The sequence below is a fragment of the Sphaeramia orbicularis genome, chromosome 4 (assembly GCF_902148855.1).
Source record: "Sphaeramia orbicularis chromosome 4, fSphaOr1.1, whole genome shotgun sequence".
Classification (NCBI taxonomy): domain Eukaryota; kingdom Metazoa; phylum Chordata; class Actinopteri; order Kurtiformes; family Apogonidae; genus Sphaeramia; species Sphaeramia orbicularis.
In genome coordinates, this window is record NC_043960.1 from 11390234 (window position 1) to 11412972 (window position 22739).

General features: G+C 38.3%; 1 protein-coding gene across 2 annotated transcripts in view; it reads left to right on the top strand.

Moving 5' to 3' along the window:
- Nucleotides 1–1567: 1567 nt before the first annotated feature.
- Nucleotides 1568–22739, top strand: part of syde2 (synapse defective 1, Rho GTPase, homolog 2 (C. elegans)) — an 89297-nt gene continuing 68125 nt past the window's right edge. The window contains exons 1-3 of one of the 2 annotated variants that reach the window (XM_030131763.1): nucleotides 1568–3745; nucleotides 19053–19354; nucleotides 21917–22301. In XM_030131763.1, the coding sequence (XP_029987623.1) occupies nucleotides 1750–3745; nucleotides 19053–19354; nucleotides 21917–22301 (2683 nt within the window). In that variant the 5' untranslated portion in view covers nucleotides 1568–1749. The remainder of the gene's footprint in view (nucleotides 3746–19052; nucleotides 19355–21916; nucleotides 22302–22739) is intronic. The other variant, XM_030131764.1, reaches the window with a different exon arrangement.

Sequence of the window (22739 nt, forward strand, 5' to 3'; positions counted from 1 at the left end):
CAAGAAGTTTTTTTTTTTTTTTTTTTTTGCATATTATCTCCATGAAGTGAGTAATTACTAGCATTAGAATATGTTAAAATGTAAGAAGACATCAGATTAGCAGCATTAAAAATGTTTTTATTTTGTTTTCATATCACTTTCTGATATTGGGTTTTAAACACATGTTTCTTTACTTCAAAAATTAAATGCATGGATATTTTTGGAATTCCACAGGAAAAAAAAAAACTTGATCGCATTGTTTTTTTCATGCCTAAGGAGGAATAAAAACACTAAAGACAAAAAAATCTTGACTAAGGTTCTCACAATTCATGAATGAAAGGGTTAATAGTTTGATTTATAGGTGTGCCATTTTGGCACACTTGGTGACAGGTGCTAGCATTATTGTACATTTGCCCTAGTGCCAAAAATAATGATGCAAATTAACCAATGTTGCTGTTAATTATTGACATATGCCAGGATGCAAAAATCAAATAATATGTGATCCACTTTTTATGTGGTATATTGAAAAAATATATATTTTTTGTGTTTTTTGCATCCAAAAAATGTTTTTTTTTAATTACAAACATGGCATTTAACCCTTTCATGCATAGTGGTCACTACAGTGGACAGTTATTCTCCAGCTGTTCTCTTGTATATTCATGGATTTTGTTGTTTTAGTTCCATATCAGCCAACACAGTGGACACTAATGCATCATCCCAAACACTGACATTCATAGTATTACTGTAAGTTTGTTGTTCTAGATAAACCTGATCTGCACTAACATGTTTGGGTGTAAATTAATTGCTTGTTATTGTTATTAAACTGCAATTAAAAGTTCTTTTTAATTTTTTAATTTATTATTTTGCATATTATCTCCATGAAGTGAGTAATGATTAGTATTTGAGTTTATTAAAATGTGAGAAAACAGCAGATTGGCAGCATTAAAAATGTTTTTATTTCATAGTTTTCACACAATATATCAATAAATACATGTTTCTTTCTTTGAAAAATGAAATGCATGGTGTCTGTCAAGCTGAGTGGACATTTTTGGAACTCCATGAAAAATAGGTTCATAAAAGAATTTTCAATTGCATTGTTTTTTTCGTGTCTAAAGAATAAAAACACTCAGGAAAAAATTCTTGATTAAAGTTCTCATAATTCATGCATGAAAGGGTTAAAGGGTTAAAAAAAAAAGTGACAGTTATTGAGTATTTGGTATTTTATTTACGGCTCAAGTTGATGAAATAGAAAAAAGTGTCAAAGAGTTCAAAATAAACTGTATGAAATTATTTATTTATTTATTTATTTTTTTACATTATTCCACAAGCGTGCCAAAAAGGCACACTTGGTGCTTAGTAAGGGCCTTGCTGGACGGGACACCGGAGGGTTAAACACTGTAAAAAGTAGACTACCCAAAAGCTGCAAACATGTGGAGAAGGTGAAGTGAGGCGCTAGAGAGAAAGGAAGAGAAGGAGAAGAGGGAGGAGGAAAGGCAAAGTGTGTGTGTGTGTGTGTGTGTGTGTGTGTGTGTGGAGGAGAGAGAGAGAGAGAGAGAGAGAGAGAGAGAGAGAGAGGGAGGTGGTGCAGTAGAGCAGAGTGAGCCGGGAGCGGAGCCACAGAGCGGAGGTGACAGCGGAGAATGGAGAGGAGCCCGTCCGCCCGGCGAGCCTTGACCGCGGCGAGCGAGGATTACGCACTCGGTCCTTCCCTTCTGGAGCCAGTGTGCTGAAAGAAACCGGGGAGGATTTAACAGGGGCAAAAGGAAAGGAATGGCTGATCCTCTGCGGAGGACTTTACTAGCGAAACTCCGGGGGAAGAAGTCCAAGAAAGGAGCTACGGTCGGCGGTGGATACGGTTCTGCTGCGGCGGCGGCGGCGGCTTCGGCGAATGGGGGCCGAGAAGGTAAAGAAAAAGTTTTGCAAACGCACCTAGACTCGGAGCCTCGACCGGTTGTGTTTCTCTCAGAAGTGGATTGTACGACAGAGAGAATGAGCACGTACGAGAATTGTGTGGAGGGTGCGTTGGTTCAAACCGGGGGGGTGGTGATCGTCCGGGAGGGCGCAGCGGAGGTGGCCGACGCGCGTCCCCCGGAGCCGAGCGGCGGGGGTAGGGTTCGGGTTAATGAGGATCGCCTGGGGGTCTCACTTCAAAGGGGCGATACGAGCCACCGGGGGTTCAGAGCTGCGGACAGAATCACGCTACTGCCGCTCGGAGGACCGCATGTCCACGGGAAACGCTTCGTGCCGCGCCAACGCAGCGTCGGGGACTCGATCGGATTCGGAGACAACTCGAACCACGTTGTGTTCGAGACGCATACGGGGGCGGGTAAGGTTTCTAGCGCAGATAGTGACGAGGCTAAAGTGTGCAAACGTGGGACAGAAGCCAGAGGACAGACTGTAGTGGCAGTGAATGAAAACAACGCAACCTGGAGCTTTGGCAACAACAGAACTTTGGAGACGAACTCATCGGTTTGCGCGACGCTTGTGTATCCAAACCGTGTTTCCAGCAACGCAGAGGAAAACATGTTAATTAGAAATATTGAGAGTTATGATCCAGAGTATGCAGGCGACGTGAGGGGTACCAGCCTCCAGAGCCCCACGTTTTTCCCCACAGAGTTAGAAATATGCGACATTAACATGGCATCCCTGTGCGCAACGGAGCAGTCCCTTAGATACCGTTTAGACAGTGAGGAGGACGATTATTACGACAATGAAATCTTGCCTTTTTATGAAACTATCAAATCAAATAGTGATTGTGATCAAGTTGCACAGTTGCCCCAGACAGGTCAAGATAAAGGACTGACTGGTGACAGCAGCGCCCAGGAAACAGACAGGCTTAGGAACCAGCTGAAAGAAGCTTATTACCTTCTTATCAATGCTATGAATGATATCAACTTGGATGTCCAACAGATTAGTGGTGCTTTAACTGAGCAGCAGGCCACCTCCTCTTGTAGTAGCCGCTCCAGGGACAGTCTTTGCTCGAGGCTGTCCACCAAAAACATGGACAGTGACTCGTGGTCCTCAGGAGGCGACCACAGCCCACAGCAGGTGTCTGACACTGACTCGCTTCTGCTTTGCATCAGTGGGAACCTGGAGTCCAACCACAAAGCCAGGGTGAATAGTAAGAGCATGGTGAACCTGACTTTGACTAATCTGAGGCCTGCATTATCACGCTCTGCTAGTGACGGAGCTTTCAGGTATCCAGGTGGACCCTCAGTCAGACCTCAGAGTCCAGAAATATGTGATGATAAAGGGGAGCTGCAAGAAGCTGAAGGGGTTACGGTCAATGTGGTGGGTGAGCTGTCAGAGCCGCAGGTGCTTTACGACGCCATCGGCAGTGATGAGCTGCTACAAGACGCCGGTGCTGAGGAGGATCATGGAGGTCAACTCAATGAGAGTAGTGGCTCAGTTAACAGCCTCACAGGTTCTTCGGATAGCAACACCGAAGCACCGGCGAGTCACGGCCCCGACAGCAAGCAGGAGCTGACCGGGGTCCAAGCGCAGGGGGCCAACACGGTCAACAAGGGCCACGGTGTCACTGTCAACAAGATGCAGGAATGGATGCACAAAGGTCGCTTGTTGTCGACAGAGATGAAGCAACGCATCGAAGGCTCGTCTTTGACCCGCGGTGGAGGCCAGGACCGGTCCTGTCCTCAGGGGGGGTATAAACCAAGGGCCCAGACATCCAGCCGAGGTGTTAAATGCACCAAGGCCAAATCACCAACAATCAAGTCCCCGCGGCAGCCTGCTTCTTCAGCACAGCCAGGTAGGAAGGCTACACGGAGTGGGCCTCAACTCCTGTGGATCCTCTAAATCAAAGAACTCTCACCCTCCTTCCTCCCTGATTATTGCCATCCTCCTCCTCCTCCTCCACTCATAGTAAACTCCGTCTGGTGGCGGTCCACCCCTGCACTCCTGCTCTTCTGGATGCAAAGCAAAGGGACGAGACTCCTCAGACCTCTTTGCTTTCCTTAAAGATTCTCTAACCGGTGGCGGGTTCTCTCCTTCACACTAATTTAGGATCATTTTAACACTGAATTAATAGCACATCAGGTTGTAGGTTGAATCACTCACAGTGTAGTTCAGTAACAACTAACTCACTCTTCTCTGCTAGTCGCCATGGGATTTTTTTTTTTTTTTTTTTTGTGGTGTTGGTGGTGGTGGGTTTTGTGTGCATGCGACTGACATTTGATGATTTACAAAATGTCCAATGACCGTCTGATGATGATGATGCTTTGATATCAAGTTGTGATGTGGTATAAAACTGTAAAAATCATGGAAGCATCTGTATCAGGAAATCAACCATAAGAAAGCTAGAGTTACCAAACCAGACTATCTCTTACCATATTTATGGACTGTTTGCGATTGCATGAGATGTTCGATAATGGTAGATTTTGCAGCTTTGAAGTAACTATTGGAGGAGAATGTGGAAAATCTGTCCTTCTCCTGATTGGATCATCCACATGTGCAGAATGACACAAGGTTGGGAAGAAATAGATAAATTTAGAACTGAACTGAAGGCTGTCCATGGGGGCTACAATGACAAAACAGGGGGAGTGCAAATGATTTCCATGTTCCCGTACTTAGAGAATGCTCTGCACCACAGGAAATGCATTGTAACGCTACAGTCTTTGCATGTCACTGTTTGTATGAGAGGGTTTTACTACAAGAAATCCAGTTTTTATTCATTCTGACCTGATTCGACTGCAAACCGGGCAGTTGGCCAGTCTAATCATAGGATTCGGAAGCTGTGTGGAAACTTTTGTATTTACATGTATTTCAGGGGATGTGGTAAGAGCTCGCTTTGTGTGGCTCAGGAAACACATCACTGTATCTTTTTTTATTATGAAAGAAATTTCAGGTGGTGCATTCACTGCTTGTTCGTGTATGTACGTACTGTTTCGGACTTTCTGAGTAAACAGATGACCTGCCATGTGCTCAGGATGTTGTTGACTGTCCGTGTTGTCCGAGCTGCTAGAAATAGAGTGTGATCTCTGAGGCTGCTGAGCGGAAGGCCTCTGTGTTTGACTCTTTGCTACTTTTGGCTTGCTGTATAAGTCTTAACTTCTTCCTCTGCTGTCCCTCTCACATTTTAGCCAAAGACAGGACTCTCCATGGTATTACTTTCCTAGGTCTGCTCCTATTATTCAAATTTTTTCCCAATTTTGCCTGACTTTCCCCTCGTTGTCCCCGCTGAACATTTCCACAGCTGTGTCCAGAGGAATCTAAAGCAGGAGCAAAGCCACTGCAGTTATTCTCTGCAGTGGTTTGTGTGTGTGTGTGTGTGTGTATTTGGGAGTGTGTGTGTTTAAGAGTAGGGGGGTTGGGCTGTCATGTCGCCTTCCTCCCCAGTCATTTGCTCTGGACAGCTCCATGGTAACTTGCATTTTAAAAAGACTTTGGATTGAATATTTAGGATGCCATTCCTGTTGTTTAACTTGTTTGCGTTGTGTCACTTAATTCCTCACCATGAATGAACAAAATGAAGGGTGATTAAGTATTTATTAAGGTCAGCCCCCGGTTTATCTTGCCCCTGTGGGCCTCTTAGCACTTCACAAAGAGCCATTTAAAAAAAAAAAAAAAAAAAAAAAAAAAGTGAAAAACTTCTCCAAAGCTAGTCGAGTTTTAATCATCCTGTCCGGAAACTTAAGAGAAATTATGTCGCTACTCTTAATTTTAGCAAATATTTATGTTTCTCACTTTCTAAAAATAGGCCTCTGACTCATTTGAGGTGTTTTTGAAAATTAAACCTCACTAAGAAGCCAAGGTGCAAAATATTTCACGCTACAAGTATTGGTTTAATTAGAAGAGCGCTAATCTATTTTTGCTCTGACTTGTTTAATTACTGTGTATGGAACTGATTCTGATTATCACCCACAGCTGAATGAGTCACGCCTTACATTGTATATGTGTGGGGGGAGGGATTTTGTGAATGTGAACATGCATATGCGCATTTCCTGCATGTTTGTGTTTGCAGCCAGAGGATTTATAGTTTTGTTGTGTTTTGCTATGGCACAACGTGCCGGCAGGCAGGCAGTATCCAGGTGTAAAGTTATGACCAGACCTGAATGAGGAGTGGCATGTCAGTCAAACACATGATGATGTGTTGAAAAGAAAACTGTTGGATGGCTGGAATATTTGCACAGGATACTTCTAAGATTAAGAGCCTGTCCACACGACAATGAAATTACAATAGCGGAAAAAATTATTAGACTACCCTCGTTTTCTTCTGGTACAACTAAACGTGCATTTGTTTGGACAAATATAATGAGAACAACAAAAATAGCTCGTAAGAGTTTAATTTCAGAGCTGATATTTAGCCATTTTTCATGTTTTCTTGATAATAACCAAAATCACCTATGTACTTACATCAATATCTATGGCATTGTACTGATAAAAACAGTGCTTTTAGGCATTCCATGTTTTCTTTTCTGTCTGTTTTAGTCACATGATACACACAGGAGTTAGTAGTTAATTGCATAACCATTATTTTTGATGACTTTTGATGGTCTAATAATTTTTTCCGCGACTGTATGTTAGTTCGCAAAAGTTTAATATGGTTTCGTCCTCATGGCTCCAGCGTCATCGGTGTCCTGAAAAGGTATTTTTTGAGAACAGGTCCTAGAGTGGAAAAATCTCACAACACCACCCTCACATTGTCGTGTTAATAGGCAAAACATCATTTTTTGGAAATGATTATACCATAGTAGAAAACCCTGGACGTAACATCCGGTAACAACAACAGTGGCGGATTACAGATTTGTGTTTGTGCTACAGGCCCTGCTAAGTTTATTAGCACTACTACAACAAAACCTGGTAATGCTGTATCAACTCCACAACCAGCGGAGACACATAAACAGATAAATGTGTCAGATACTTTCAAATCCACCACGATGTCCTGCTAGAAGGGCGACCCGGACCTTGCATTCTTTTATGATTTTAGTGTATACTGTGGCTCTGTCTGTGTTTGTGTACAGCGCCACATATAGATGTGGCATACATAGTAGTTTTCCCGTTTCCATCTGGATTCTGCTATTTCTTGAAACAATACTTTTAAACTTTTAATAAAGAAAAATACCACGAATGTTGTCATCTGGATGTAGCCTAAATTTAACTTGTATATTCTCTGAGATTGAAGTATGAAATTTACCAGAAAAAAAAGAAACTCACTAATTTATCAGAAAGAAACATCATAAATTTGCTAGATATCCAATTACTTCACTTCACTTGACAAGATTAGATCAATTTTTTCCCTCAGTGTCCCTAATATACAGTCATACAAACCTAATATTGAGTGTTGAGATCTACTTTCCTGACTCACGGGAGAGTTTTTGTTTGTGCAGATTTTGTGTTTTGTCTTTTATTTGATCACAGAAGTTATTTTGTGTTTTGTCTTCTATTTGTTCAGAGAAGTTATTTTGTGTTTTGTCTTTTATTTGATCAGAGAAGTTATTTTGTGGTGCCTTTTGTCAGGAAATATTGACCGCAGGAGCAAAAGCGCTGAGTCAAATACAACATAAAATATCCTTTTACAAGTAACACCACAAATATGAGGTCAACCCATACCCTGGGTTAGATTTATGGTGCAGCATTGCTCAACATTTTCATTATATTAATTCTAGCTTGCTTGGTGGATTCAAAGTAGCAATGAAATAACTACGCGTGTGTAATATAACGCTGCCGACTGCCGTAAAGTCATGTCAGAACAATTTGGAGCTTGGTTACTTGTTACCTTGTTACTGAGCTGCAAAGATTTTGCATATAAACACACAAAGCTCACGATAGAGATACATAAATTTGTCTTGTCTGGCGTGTCTGTTCTCAGACAGATTTATAGGGGATGGTAGCTCTAAAGACAGATCAGGTGATGAAGGAGAAACTTGAGGCATCAGGCTTCATACCAGAGTGGTTTATGAGAGGGAAGAGTCACATGTTGGTGTCTGCTGCGAGCCACAGTAGTTTGGATATTTTATCAGGAGGCTTTAGAGAACACAGGGCTTTGTTGAAGGACCTTTCAATGACGTGTCTCAGTTTTACCAGTCGTGTCGGCCTATTTGGGTCACACTGTCACCTCGTGCCTTTTTTTAGACTCTCTTGTCTTATCCAAACCCCAAGAAAAAAATGTTGCTATTGCATGACTCTGCAAACCACCTTTCATATCAACATTTGCAGATAAGTGCATATCTGTGTTATACTGTTTTAATGGTTCATTGCACTTTTCAACAATGTCTATGAGAGATTATATTCAAAGTATTTAATGCCTTTTTTGGTTAGGTTTAGTCAGTAGTTGGTTTTCCTTTGGACATATGTGCAAAACTTTACAGATATTTACTAAATGTTGAAAAAACAAGTGATTGAAGTCGTTTTTTCTATTAAATCACAAATGCGATTATTTGTTTATTATCGTGAGATGACATGAGAAGTCATTCCATAAACATGGCAACAAACATAAATATCGTGTTGATTTACAGATATATTCATTATTATTATATGTAACCCTTCTATCCCGTACTAAATTTAAAAAATGGTTCAGTTTCCTGGTGTGTCCACACATACCGTGCCATGTTTCTTTTAAAACTTTTCCTCTTCGCTTGTTGTAACATCTGTCAACATCCTTTTTTTTTTTTTATTCACATGACTCTACTTGTGGAAAAACATCTTTCTATTGCAGTTTTGCATGATATACCATTTGTGCTACGCCCGAAAAACCACCTCTTGCCAAAAAGCGAGAGTTGTGTATTTTTTTCATTACGTAAATTTTTATGCACAAGTTAAATTCGCGCAGTTTGAGGGTGAATGGAAAACGACTACTGACAGTTTAAAGAACGATGTCAGGGTTTCATACAGAACAAGTCAGCAAGTATTTAACCCAATACCACTAAACATAACTTAAAAATCTACAGGTTAATTGCAAAATAAAGTCCACAAACATATGAAAAAGACACACAATGCATCTTTTAATACTTACAGCAAGCCATGGTCTTCTAGTAACTTAATCCAAAATGCTTTCACAGCCCAAACCAAAAAAGTTGCAGGAGTTCGTATACCAACTTGTCTGGAAGCAATGTCATATTTCCTATATCCACCATCCACACCAACCACTTCCTGCCCATTGAGGGAAGAGCAAAGATGCCATGAATCCTTCAATGACAAATTATGTTGAGATGTCACATATACAGGGTGGGGAAGCAAAATTTACAATATTTTGAGGCAGGGATTGAAAGACAGTGTATGACCAATTAGTTTATTGAAAGTCATAAGAATTTATTTGCCACAAGAAAATTTACATAATAGAAAATATTTTTATTCTATGTGTCCTTCTTTCTCAATAACTGCCTTCACACGCTTCCTGAAACTTGCGCAAGTATTCCTCAAATATTCGGGTGACAACTTCTCCCATTCTTCTTTAATAGTATCTTCCAGACTTTCTCGTAATAGCTTTGCTCATAGTCATTTTCTTCTTTACATTATAAACAGTCTTTATGGACACTCCAACTATTTTTGAAATCTCCTTTGGTGTGACGAGTGCATTCAGCAAATCACACACTCTTTGACGTTTACTTTCCTGATTACTCATAAGTTACTCAAAAGTTTCTGAAAAGGTATGGATAATAGTGTTAGGTATGATTATGACATTAATATATGTTTGGTTTCAAAACAATTGACGTAGTGCCTGCTGAGAAAAAACAACTAAATGTTCATTGTAAATTTTGCTTCCCCACCCTGTATATAAAAGGCAACTTTTTTTGGTACAAATTGCGTTCAAACTATATAGATATATGGTTTGCAGAAATATAAAATAACAACATTCTTTTGTGGTAATTGACTTTCTGGGCCTAAAATAGTTTAGAGTTTTTAAGAAGACACAATGAGACAGTAGAGAAAAGGTCTGGAAGAGCTGCAGTATTGAAAAGACTGTGTTTTGCTGTTTTGCAAGGTAGTGTATTGAGGAAAAAGTTGCATTAGCATTAGCAGGCTGCGCTGCCAGGACGCCTCACTGGGATGCATGTGTTGACATGTGATGCAACCCTGGACGATCTCAGCTCTGTCCCGGAGTAAAAAGAAAAATCTACACTGAGAATCCTCATTATCATATGAAAGAGTGTCAACAGGAATGTATGGCACACTGCAAAAGATTCCCTCTGACGGGGGGTTGGGGGGGGGGAGGAACTCTGTATACACAACAGAGTGTTGTCTGCAGAAGAGAGAAGTAGCTGGTGTGTTTTTGCACTTATCAAAAGAGGAGCCTCTATGGAGAAAAAGGAATTTGACAAATAAAAGAAAATCCTATGGGAAAGTGGATCGAGTTTTTGTCTTTGGTTTGTGAAGAGCAAAAGATTCAACCACTCAGAAGATTTGAGTCGTGAATATAGTTGGGTTTACTGTCAGGCCTACATGGCACAGGTTCATTGCAGGACTTCCAGGGAATAAGCCTCTTCTTTTTAGGTTTGCATTCCTTTCAGCACCTCAGACAAACCCATAACAGTTGCCTCTGTCCATGCACCGCCGCTCCGTCTCTGTGTTTTTGTCTTTATATTCTCACACAGACGTGCACCCTTGTATTATGTGCAGAGGCCATCTGTTACCTACAGGTCAGGGGTGTGAGTTCCCTGAACACATCGTCTTAATGCCGCTGCCTCACAGCAGACAGGCTGTGTTAGCTCTGTTTGGGAAATTTTAATTGACAGGGTCTTCTCCTTTGGTCGACACTGTGTCATACATACTCAGTAGATACAGCCGGAGGTCACCAGTCTCTCACGCGAAGCAACAAGAGAATGGAATCTAATTATGGTATGTTATGTTATGTTGGTTGACTGATGGAGAAGCATACCGTACCTGTAAGCATGAATGACAGATTAAAACTGAAAGTAATAATGTCACCGTGTCAAAAACTTTACCCTTTGAGTAGGGATGTAACGATTACCGGCATAATGATAAACCGCGGTAAAATTCCCGACAGTTGGTATTACCGTTTAAATTCTAATTATCATGATAACCAGGTTTGATTATCGCACTTTGAAAACTCACGGTACTGCACATTTCCTGGAGAAGCAGCATCTATCTATCTATCTATCTATCTATCTATCTATCTATCTATCTATCTATCTATCTATCTATTAGGGCTGAACGGTATGGACAAAATTTCATATCTCGATATTCATACCAGATATCTCGATATGATACGATATGACTACGGGTTCGGTGAAAACCTAGCATTTTTCAGAAAAATACAAACATCATAGTACAAAAGAATGTGGAAAGTGCAGTTTTATTTATAAGAACTCACTGCCAGTCATCAACATTAACATAAAGTACGAATAAATGAAATTTGTTGACTTCCAGAGCTGTACACGCAGGGCGAGCGCAGGAGAAATCCACATCGTTTATATCGTTGCTTTGTCGATATTAATATCTTGAATGTTCATATCTAGATATCGATACGATAACGATCTATCTATCTATCTATCTATCTATCTATCTATCTATCTATCTATCTATCTATCTATCTATCTAAAACTATTTCAACTCAAACTTAATATGGAAAATGGTCAAACAATGGCCATAAGGTGCCATCTTTAATGCACATTTGTATGTTTGATATTTTACATGTTAATATTTGAATGTTTCTGCCAACAAAAAGTACACTGTGCCTATTATTTTATTTTTTATTTTTTTTCAAAATACAACTTGGTTACATTATTTCAATGTGTGTAAAAGTATAAATACCACAATAATAATGATAACCATGATAATTTTGGTCACAATAACCGTGATATGAAATTTTCATATCGTTACATCCCTACCTTTGAGTAATACACCCTTTTTGTTTTCTCTCTAAGTACCCTGGTTATGACAGGAAAGAAACTTAATTTCATTTATTCAGGTTTGATTTGTAAATTTGCCCTCAAATTTCTTTCTAATTTGAGATTAATTTCTAATTAGTGCTAAGCGATATATGTTGAATTGATTTAATTGAAGTTTTGTTCTCTGAAAATTGTGAAAAAGACTTAGCTAAATTGCAAAATTACATTGAAAAAAAAATTGAAATTTAATTTGTAGGTCATATCACACAGCTCTAGTTTTCAGGTAACTATGGTTTCTACCAGCTCGTTTTTCTAATACTGACCAATTTTCTGCTTGTTCTCACAATAAAATAATTCATTTATTAAATGTTAAAAGGTTCCAAATGTATTTCCAAAGGCCTAAAATTGTGTTTAAAGTGACTTTCTTATTCAACCAACAATGATAACCCCTCAAAATCTAAAATAATCTCTTTATTTACCTAATATATGATAATGAAAACGCACAACTGCAAAGCTGCACCCTGCAAAAATCTGGCATTTATTGATTTTTTCCAACAATGTATTTATTGAGTTTTAAACATAAATCACCAAAAAGTACAAGTTCAGTTGTTGATATATTTGTTGAAAATGTCACTTTTTCTTCAGATGATTTAATAACCTTTGAATTTACTCCCTTTAAAGAACATCAACATGAGCAATGGATTAGATATAGAAAAATACCTGATTTACGCTGAAAAAATGCTAAACACAGAGGATATTATTATTATAAATGGTGGTAAATTACTTAAGAAAAGTTAAATATAAAGGAAATATTTGTTTGGGAAGTGCTGGAAAAGTAGCTGTGGGTCTTTATGGGTTAACTTCAACATAAACATCAACATTCATCTGCAAAACTCTGGTACATTTGCTTTAGAATTTCAAGATGTTGGTGTTTTGTCATCTATAGTTTTTGTACAGAACCGCTTCTTACATAATACAATTTTACATTAGAAATAGGAGCCACGCTGACATGAGAAGCAGAGGGGCGGCATGTGTCAGAATGGCTTAATATTTGACAACAAAGAATTTGGCTAAAATCTCACTTATTAATTGAAACCGGTGGCTTGCTGTTGTTTTGGGAATTTGAGCTGCGGAGGAGTGTGACAGCGTAGGAGACGGCAGGAAAGCTGTAAATCTGAAACTGTGGTCTGGAATGCTGTTCGTGTCAGAACACGCGTCCTCTTCCAGTTATGAAAGACCCCTGGAAGAAGATGGCACGCTGACAACAACTCCACGCTCAAGCATCTCCACGCTCTTCATAACAAACTGAGAGTCAGAGGTGGAATCTGCAGTTTTACTTTACAAGAACTAAGTCATTATACACTTCTCTATTAGTTAATATTCATGTATATGTAAAACGTTGCAGCAGGTGGAGTTTAAAAGGTTACGAGGATCCGCAAGGGAAAGGAGAAAACATACGAGTGGATTATTACACAGTAAGACCAGATTAATTGAGTTTTCTTAAAAAATTTGAGGAAACTGGTTGCCTTAAAAATTTAAGTAATGAGTAGTGAAAACTTGAGTGTATTAAACTTAAATGCTTGATTTGAATGGAATGCTATTTTAAGTACATCACACTAAATGCCAAGTTAATTTAACTTAAAACTTGCTGCAATGTCAGTTGCTTTGTATAATCATCCACTTAATATCATCAGTTCATTGGACTCAATTCCAAGTTGATTTAAATGAACCCTTTCATGCATACTGGTCACTACAGTGGACAGTTATTCTACAGCTGTTCTCTTGTATATTCATGGGTTTTGTTGTTTTAGTTGCATATCAGCCAACACAGTGGACACTTCTGCATCATTTCATACACTGCAATTCATACCATTACTGTAACTTTCCTGTTCTTGATAAACCTGAACTGCAGTAACACATTTGAGTGTAAATCAATTGTTAATTGTTATTAGACTGTAATTAAGTTTTTTTTTTTGTTTTTTTTTTTAACAAAAAGTTGGGGAGTTTTTTGCATATTATCTGAGTGAGTAATAACTGGTAATATAGTATGTTAAAATGTGAGAAAACATCAGATTAGCAGTATTTAGAAATGTTTTTATTTCATAGTTTTCACACAGTTTGTCAATAAATGCATGTGTCGTTGCTTCAAAAAAATTAAACACATGGTGTCCAGCTGAGTGGACATTTTTGGGTTAGGTTCATAAAAAATTAAATCACATTGTTGGTTTTTTTCATGTCTAAAGAGGAAAAAAATTACTGAGGAAAAAAAAAATTTGCTTAAGGTTCTCATAATTTATGCATGAAAGGGTTCAAATCTTTTGCAATATAAATATAATACATATTATATAAATTGCTTTATAATATTATTCAACCTAATATATTATAGCGTGGATGGAAGTTAGGTAGGAAGTTAGCTCAGTGTAATTTGCCAGTACAGGAAGTGCCTTTAATTTGGGAAGTCATAAAGATTTACATTGAAAACAACTAATTATCGATGAACAGGAAAGCCATTGTTGGGCCTATGGTTCTCACTCATGGTGCAGTTCTACAAAAATACAAAAACAAACACAAAAAGGCCAATAAACATTGCTATACACACATTAAGTCAAAATTAACACAAACACCACAACCCCGCTGAACCCCTGCACATAAAAATAACACATTTTCAACAACATGCCCAATACCCACAATGCAATGCAAAGATAAAAAGGTGTATTCATGACTAAAACTTAGTGATTTTAATCCATTCAACTTAAACTTTTTCGTACTTTCGACTGTGTCTCCAAATTAGCTGAATATACTTAACATTTTATAGTAATGTAATAAAACTTCAATCATTTAAGTACATTGTAATTAAAGCATTTTAGTGAATATAAAGTCTGGGCTTACAGTGCAGAGAACAGGTCTACACATTATCTCATGAGACCCTTCAGAAATACCATATCCACTTCCTCCACATGTTAAAGCTGCTGTGGTCCAGGTCCTCAAACACAACATCAGCCCTAATCCAGGTTAAATTAAACGCACCTCTGCTTCAGGTCATGAAAACACTTCTGTGGCTTAAAACGGAGTCAGAAGGAAGGAAAATATTTGGCAAAGCTGGGCTGTTTCAGTTAAACTTCAGAAACAGGTGACTGAAGGGCTGGGAGTCCTTATGTTGTTGTGCAGGTTGTTTGTTTGCTTTTTTCATTTCGGTATTAAGGGTTTCTGTTTAGTCTGTGAACACTCTGTCAACATACTGGTTTTGAGTGTTTTTTGTGCAGAAAATGTGGAAATTCATCTCACTTACTTTACAGTTTATTCAAAAATTGGAAAGAACAAGCAAATATATAATAACCAACAACAAAATCATTCTATATTGGCTTGAAAATTTCAGGATGTTTTAATGAAGTATTTATATTATGATATTTTAATTGAGAAAAAATAAACATCTTAACATATCTTAGCAATGTACCAGGTTGTTTTATTTAAATGTAATAAACAGACGAGCGAAGTGCTGTGATTTCTTGTGTTTTAGTTCAGGTTGTTTTCTCGTTAACTTTTGAGTATTAACCCATAAAGACCCAAACCATCCACTGATCTAAAATTATTAATACCTGTTGATCCACTAATCCTATCAATACATGTAAATAATTGGTGCAAAATATAGTTTGTCATCTTTTCATGGTCATCAGATATGACCCATTTGGACGTTCAGAGGCTCTGTAGTTACCGTGGAAACACTGTCATCTTCTACAACAATGATTCACCAGTAAAACCCATGGAGTTTGATAAATGACAGTGGATGAAGACACTTGGTTTATGTTCAGTTAGTGATAGATTTTACTGAAAAAGTCACTTTTTCTTCAGTTTTCTCCATTTCTGATATAATAGCCCTCGACTGTAATCTGAGCTTTTATAAACACCTACGTGATCAGTGAATTAAATATTGGAAAATACCAGATTTTTATTGTAAAAACACAAAATAAAGAGGATAATGTTATAATAAATGGTGATAAATCACTCAAGAAAAGTTAAATATAGAGAAAAAAAAAAAGCATTTTGAAACTGCCACATAAGTAGTATTGGGTCTTTATGGGTTAAATGTCTCTGTTTACCCTCAAATGTCTAATGAAATAGAGAAAAAACCTTCCTTAACAGAAGTAACTGTGTGCCAGGAAAATCACAAGATAAATGAAACGAGATGAATGAAAAAGGACACATTATGTTCAGTGCTTTTTTTGCTGTGCGAGGTTATTCAGGTTGTTTTTCTTTAACTTTGAGTGTTAAATGTCTCTGTTTACCCACTGAAATCTCATAAATGTCTAATATGATGTAGAGGAACAGCATCCATAACAGAAATAACTAAATGTAAATTATAGTTGCAAATTTTCTTGAGTAAAAATGCCAAAATCACAAGAAAAGTGGAAAAAAAAAAAAATCACATCAAATAGAAGACTAAAGTCCAATGCTTGTTTTGTTGCGGTGAGAGGTTCTTCAGGTTGTTTTCTTTTTGCGTTTTAACATTAAATGTCTGTGTTTAGCCACTGAAACCTCATAAATGTCAAATTCATCAGTGAGAAAATGCTTCCTTAACAGAACTAACAAACTGTTTATCATAGTTGTAATTTTTTAAACAGGAAAATCACAAGATAAATGAAAAAGGACACATTATGTTCAGTGCTTTGTTGCTGTCGGGCGAGGTTATTCAGGTTGTTTTTCTTTAACTTTGAGTATTAAATGTCTCTGTTTACCCACTGAAATCTCATAGATGTCTAATATGATGTAGAGGAACAGCATCCTTAGCAGAAATAACTACATGTAAATTTCAGTTGCAAATTTTCTTGAGTAAAAATGCCAAAATCACAAGAAAAGTGAAAAAATTATCATCAAATAGAGGAGAGGTTCTTCAGGTTGTTTTCTTTTTACATTTTAACATTAAATGTCTGTGTTTAGCCACTGGAACCTCATAAATGCAAAATTTAATAGTGAGAAAATGCTTCCTTAACAGAACTAACCAACTGTTTATCATAGTTGTAATTTTTTAAACAGGAAAATCACAAGAAATCACAAGATAAATGAAAAAGGACACATTATGTATCATGTTCAGTGCTTTTTTGCTGTCGTACGAGGTTATTCAGGTTGTTTTTCTTATTGAATGTCTCTGTTTACCCACTGAAATCTCATAAATATCTAATATGATGTAGAGGAACAGCATCCGTAGCAGAAATAACTAAATGTAAATTATACCTGCAAATTTTCTTAAGAGTAAAAATGCCAAAATCACAAGCTAAGTGAAAAAATATCACATCAGAGGAATAAAGTTCAATGCTTGTTTTGTTCTGGTGAAAGGTTCTTCAGGTTGTTTTCTTTTTATGTTTTAACATTAAATGTCTGTGTTTAGCCACTGAAACCTCATAAATGTCAAATTTAACAGTGAGAAAAAGATTCTTTAACAGAACTTACCAACTGTATATCATAGTTGTAACTTTTTAAACAGGAAAATCACAAGAAATCAAAAGATAAATGAAAAAGGACACATTATGTTCAGTGCTTTCTTGCTGTCGTGCGAGGTTATTCAGGTTGTTTTTCTTTAACTTTGAGTATTAAATGTCTCTGTTTAGCCACTGAAATCTCATAAATGTCTAATATGATGTAGAAGAACAGCATCCGTAGCAGAAATAACTAAATGTAAATTATACCTACAATTTTTCTTAAGAGTAAAAATGCCAAAATCACAAGATAAGTGAAAAAAAATCCCATCGAGTAGAGGAAAAAAGTTCAATGCTTGTTTTGTTGCGGTGAGAGGGAGTCTAGAGTTTTATGGGATTCTGGTGCACTGGAGTTGGCAGTACTTATTGCGAGTCAACAGTTGCTTTGTTGAAGTGTTAATAAAGTTGCCTTGTAGATCAGCGTCATGCCTGCAGCTCGGCTCTGCTGGTTAACGTCCAGGGGGAAGTAAATCCCAGTGGATTCCTCGCTCCAAAGAATCCTCTGCTCTCCTTGTGCCGCTTTGAGGCCGAAAACCAACCAAGCAAAAAAGTACCTTAGTCTCAATCGACTGAGGAGAAGTTATGCAATAGAAAACCATGTGATTTTTTTTTTTTTTTTGGGAGGGGGGGGCAATTTCAGCTGTGTTTTCTTGAACTGCTGTGCTTTGATAAAAAAAAAAAAAAAAAAAAAAAAAAGTTGTGGTTTATTTTGACTCATTCACACTTTTTAATGGCACAGTGGTACACACATACACCGAATGCCCTGTGATAAATTTCAATTTTGCAAAGTGAAAATATTCCCAGGTCTGTAATTTGGTGGATGTAGCCTGGCGTGCGTGAAAATGCATTTCCTTAAGGAAAGGAGAAGTTGTCATTATAGCATGTGGAGGGGGCTCGTCTGGCAACGGAGGATCAAAACAGTCTTTTACACGAGCCTGTTGTACATGTTACAGCAAGACCCTGCCCTCAACACCTCGCTCTGCCCGTCACACTCTCAGCTTGTTTTTCTGCATCTGCTCATCTCATCTCGTGAAAATAAAAGTATGTCACGGAGCAGAGAGTCTTTCTGATTTCTGGACAAAATATCCCCACTAATGTAATAGCGATGACGTTCGTATCCACATGTGTAAAGCTATACTCTCACTCTAGCTGCTTTCTTTTGGACATGAATAATCCACGTCACCATCTCTATTATTTGGCTTTTTTCTGTTCATACATAGCCACCGGCTGCACTTAAAGTCATCCCCCCTCCACACAAACCCTCCCATGCTCTATTTTCACAGCTGCAATGCCAGTGGTTTCTTAGTTCTTTTTTCCACGTTGCTGTGATGGAAGATATCTGCGGCCAATCCCTGTGTCTGCTTGTATTATCTGTTGAGTTTAAAGGCCACATAGTCCTGAGGCTGACATTGAAAAGGAATGTCACTGAGGACGTGATTAAAAGCTAGACTTGGTCATAAAAAAATGAGATTAGAACATCCAAAAGTTATATAAGAAATGAATGAGACAAAGCAAAGACGTGGCTGTTTTTCTGAATTCAGGAATGATGGACGAGATGAGAGGAAATGACTATAAAACCTAATGATATTATTCAATATTTCCACTCCTGTGGTTTCTTGATACAGATGTTTCTTCTACTCGACAGGACATGAATAGCCTCGTTTTAATGCACATGTATAATCACTTAAACGATTTTGATCACAATGATGATTAGTTCCTTTGCTTTTAATTCCTGCCAAATGGTATTTTAGCCCTGACATGAAATATTAACCCCTGTTCTTTTAACCACCTCCAACAGCTTTCATTGAGAATGTCCAACCCCCGTGTGCGAACGGCCGCGAGGGGGGGAGGGCCGCCGAGCCTTCGGGATGGCGGCCGCCGCTCAACACCATCACCGTGTCCAAGAAGCGCAACTGGTTACAGCAAAGCTCCCTTGGGAAAAACCATTGCACCAAGGACGAACTGCAGGGAATGTTGGGAGCTGAGGAGGAGGGTGGCCAAGGCTCCCATCACCAGCCTCCACCTCCCAGTCCCTCCCCAGATCACCTGAGACCTGCAGGGGGGGCACCTCCGAGGCCGGTCCGCCTAAACCTGCCACAGGTAAGAGATGCAAGGGTCTCATTTCAACGTCTTGTCAAACTCTGTGCCTTATTTATTTTTTTTACCTTGGAGGGGAAGGTGCAATTTATAGATTAGGTGTAATACATAATTGTGATTATGCTGACTCCAATACTTTGTGATTGAGTGTTTTGTTATTGTATGTCCTAATATAAATGCAACAACATGTAGCACTGTTGTCCAAAACAAATTTCCCATATAGGACAATAAGGTTTATCCTGATCCTGATTTTCAACTACTTCTTCACACCTTGTTAGAATAGAATAGACTTTATTTGCCATTTGCACAGATACATAGCAGTATAGGTACATTGGAATTTTTGTGTGTTTCTCTGAGTCACGGAGTTAGAAAAAGACATGAATAAAAACAGAAACAAAACATTAACACAGCTAAAACATATAAAAATAGTTATTGCACAGACAAACACAAATACACATTTGTAAAATAGAGTACTGATCAGAAAAAAAGCAATAATGATAATAATAATAATAATAATAATAATAATAATAATAAAGAGTACTGAAAGGTAAAAAACAAGTTCGTGCACATTTGAATTAAAATTAGTGGGAAGTAGAGCAGGTTATTGCACATTCAGTTAAGAGCACGGTATTAGTTAAGTAGGTTTACAGCACTTTTTCCACTTAATTCCAAAAATATAATATTCTGAATTAGCTGTTTTTATTGCCACTGGAAAAATAAAAATTCACATGCAGCCCTGAATACCCCGTAAAAAAAAAAAAACATACATGATTTTTCAAAGTTTCCCACTGGTGGCAGAAGTTCCACTGGGTAAACTCAACACCCTCTGGAGAAATATGTGTACCCATTCTTTAAACCTCTGTCATAATGTTTAATTCCTGTTTATTTCATAACCTCCTGAGACCCAGGAAGGTGAAAATTTTTAGCTTTTTTTTTTTTTTTACATTAAACAGTCATCTCGATTGGAAACTGCATAATGCACCAGTTTTTTCAGATACATTTTTTAAAATTCTTTTTATTTATTTTTTAATGGAATGTCCTTTGCAATGGACAACTTTTTTTTTTAAAAACTGTCAAACTTTTGTCCCCTCCAGAGGACAAAAATGCATTGCCGGGTCTCAGGAGGATAAAGTTTATCAGGATAAACTTTATAGGACAATAAAGTTTATCCTGATTTCCAACTACTTCTTCACACTTTGAGTAGGCTTACGTGTACTTTTTCCCCTTAATTCCAAAAAATACAGTATTCTGAATAAGCTGTTTTCATTGCCACTGGAAAAAAAAATTCACATGCAGCCCTGAATACCCCACAAAAAAAAAAAAAAAACCTGATTTTTCAAAGTTTCCCCGCTGGTGGCTGAAGTTCCACTGGGTAAACTCAACACCCTCTGGAGAAATATGTGCCCATTCTTTAAACCTCTGTCATAATGTTTAGGAGTACTGTGTTTCTGTGTGGGCGTTTCTTTGGAGCATCCATCTCTACCAGAGAGAATCGTTGTCTTTACTCCAGCTCACCATAAATAGAGGCCACATGTGTCATAATAACCTTAAATAATGCGCACAGATTCGATTAATTTTCTGAATGCATTATGTAGACGTTCAAAGAATCCTCATAAAACTGGAACAATATCAGCGCATCCCACATTTGTGAATCAGAAAATGTTTAAATCGGAAGAAGGCTATAGTGGAAAATGCTGTTTATATGACAAATTTAGAATATTGTTAAAATTCTGCATAATAGTGCAATGTTAGTGCACATGTACTCATTGAGACCTAAGGGACTGATTCTAGAGCAGCCCAGAGAACCAGAAAAAGCAAGTAAGATCATCTAAAACCTGCTAAATTCACAAGATCTTACAAGAGTCCAGCCTAGATTTCCAGTAAAATTCTAAAGGAGAGCTCCTGTGTTGGAAACAGTCTTGTCAAGTCTCTATCGATGTGCACGTTTCTGTTGCTGTATGATTTAAATGTCATATTTACCATACTATGGATTTATAATGGAGGTCTATAGTGGTTGTCTAGTGTGTAAAAAAGCAGAACCAGCTCCTAGAACATCTACAAACTAAACCAGTTCAGAACCAGCACTAGATTTGTATTGGTGTAAAATTGGGAATTGGTCTCTATGAAAATGGCTTTTTAAAATTGTTTACAGTTATGTAAATACAAGTTATGTTGGATTCTGTGCTGATACATGGTTGTTCACTGTCAATATCAGACTTCATCGCTAAGATAAGCTGTTGTTGCTGCAGACAAGCAGAAGAGAGGCATTCAAGACCTTGGGAGTTTTCATTTTTGTGGTTATCACGGAACAACTTACCAGATTTCTGTCCATATAAATACATGTACAGGCTTTTATAATCAATGTATGCAAATGAGACAGCTGTAAGATTAGAAATGGAGTTAGCTAACATCAACAAATCAACCACCAGCTGTAACATGAACTTAAGAAAAACACACAAGCACACATGAAACTTTAAAGAAACAAAGAAAGTTTTTATTTCTGGAGTTACTTCTGTGATTGAGGATTAAAGATGACCAGAAATCGGTGTCTTCTTCTCGACTCAGATCAACATCGGTCAGGCTAAGGCGTCTCCACACCCTCGAAGCGTGGACCCAGCTGAGGAGAACGACGCAGACGATGAAGGAGAGATCTGGTACAACCCCATCCCAGAGGACGACGAGCCGGAGATGTCCCACCGACCCTCTGTCCGACTGCTGGTCCCCCCACGAACGGAGCCCCAGCGGAGGCCCAGCAGAGGAGGGGACAGCAGGACCCTGGAGGGTGGCAGCGGTGCTGGGTCTGAGGCGCTCGGGGAAAGCGTCAGCGGCGGTTCAGGAGATGGGAGTCAGGGGAATGCAGTACATTCCACAGAGGCAATACATCTGCACAGACAGATGCTTGCGTGCAAACCTCAGGAGGAGGGGGGGCCTTCCACCAGCAGAGCAACAGGTAAGTTAAAAACAGATCCACACCTTCGCTCAGTCTGACGTTCATTCCCTTCCTGCTTTTTGTTGGCTTCTCATTCAGTCTTTCTCCTACATTTATTTGAACTGATGCTCCAGGGCCAATTATTTGTCTGTTGTTTTGTGTCTCACCCAGTCACTCTTGGCAGATTTTTGTGGTTGTACGCACTTGAAGCACTGATTGCAGTCAGTGTTGAAAAGGCTCTCAGTCAAAGGATCAACAAACTAATTAAGATGCAAGTAATTCAGCTGTACTATTTTTTTGTACATGTAGCTTAAAAACAAGAAAAAAAATAGAGTTTTGGTTGTTTATAAGGATGGGAATTATCTCATTCTCAGAGAAAAAACTATACAGGGTGGGGAAGCAAAATTTACAATGAACATTTAGTTGTTTTTTCTCAGCAGGCACTACGTCAATTGTTTT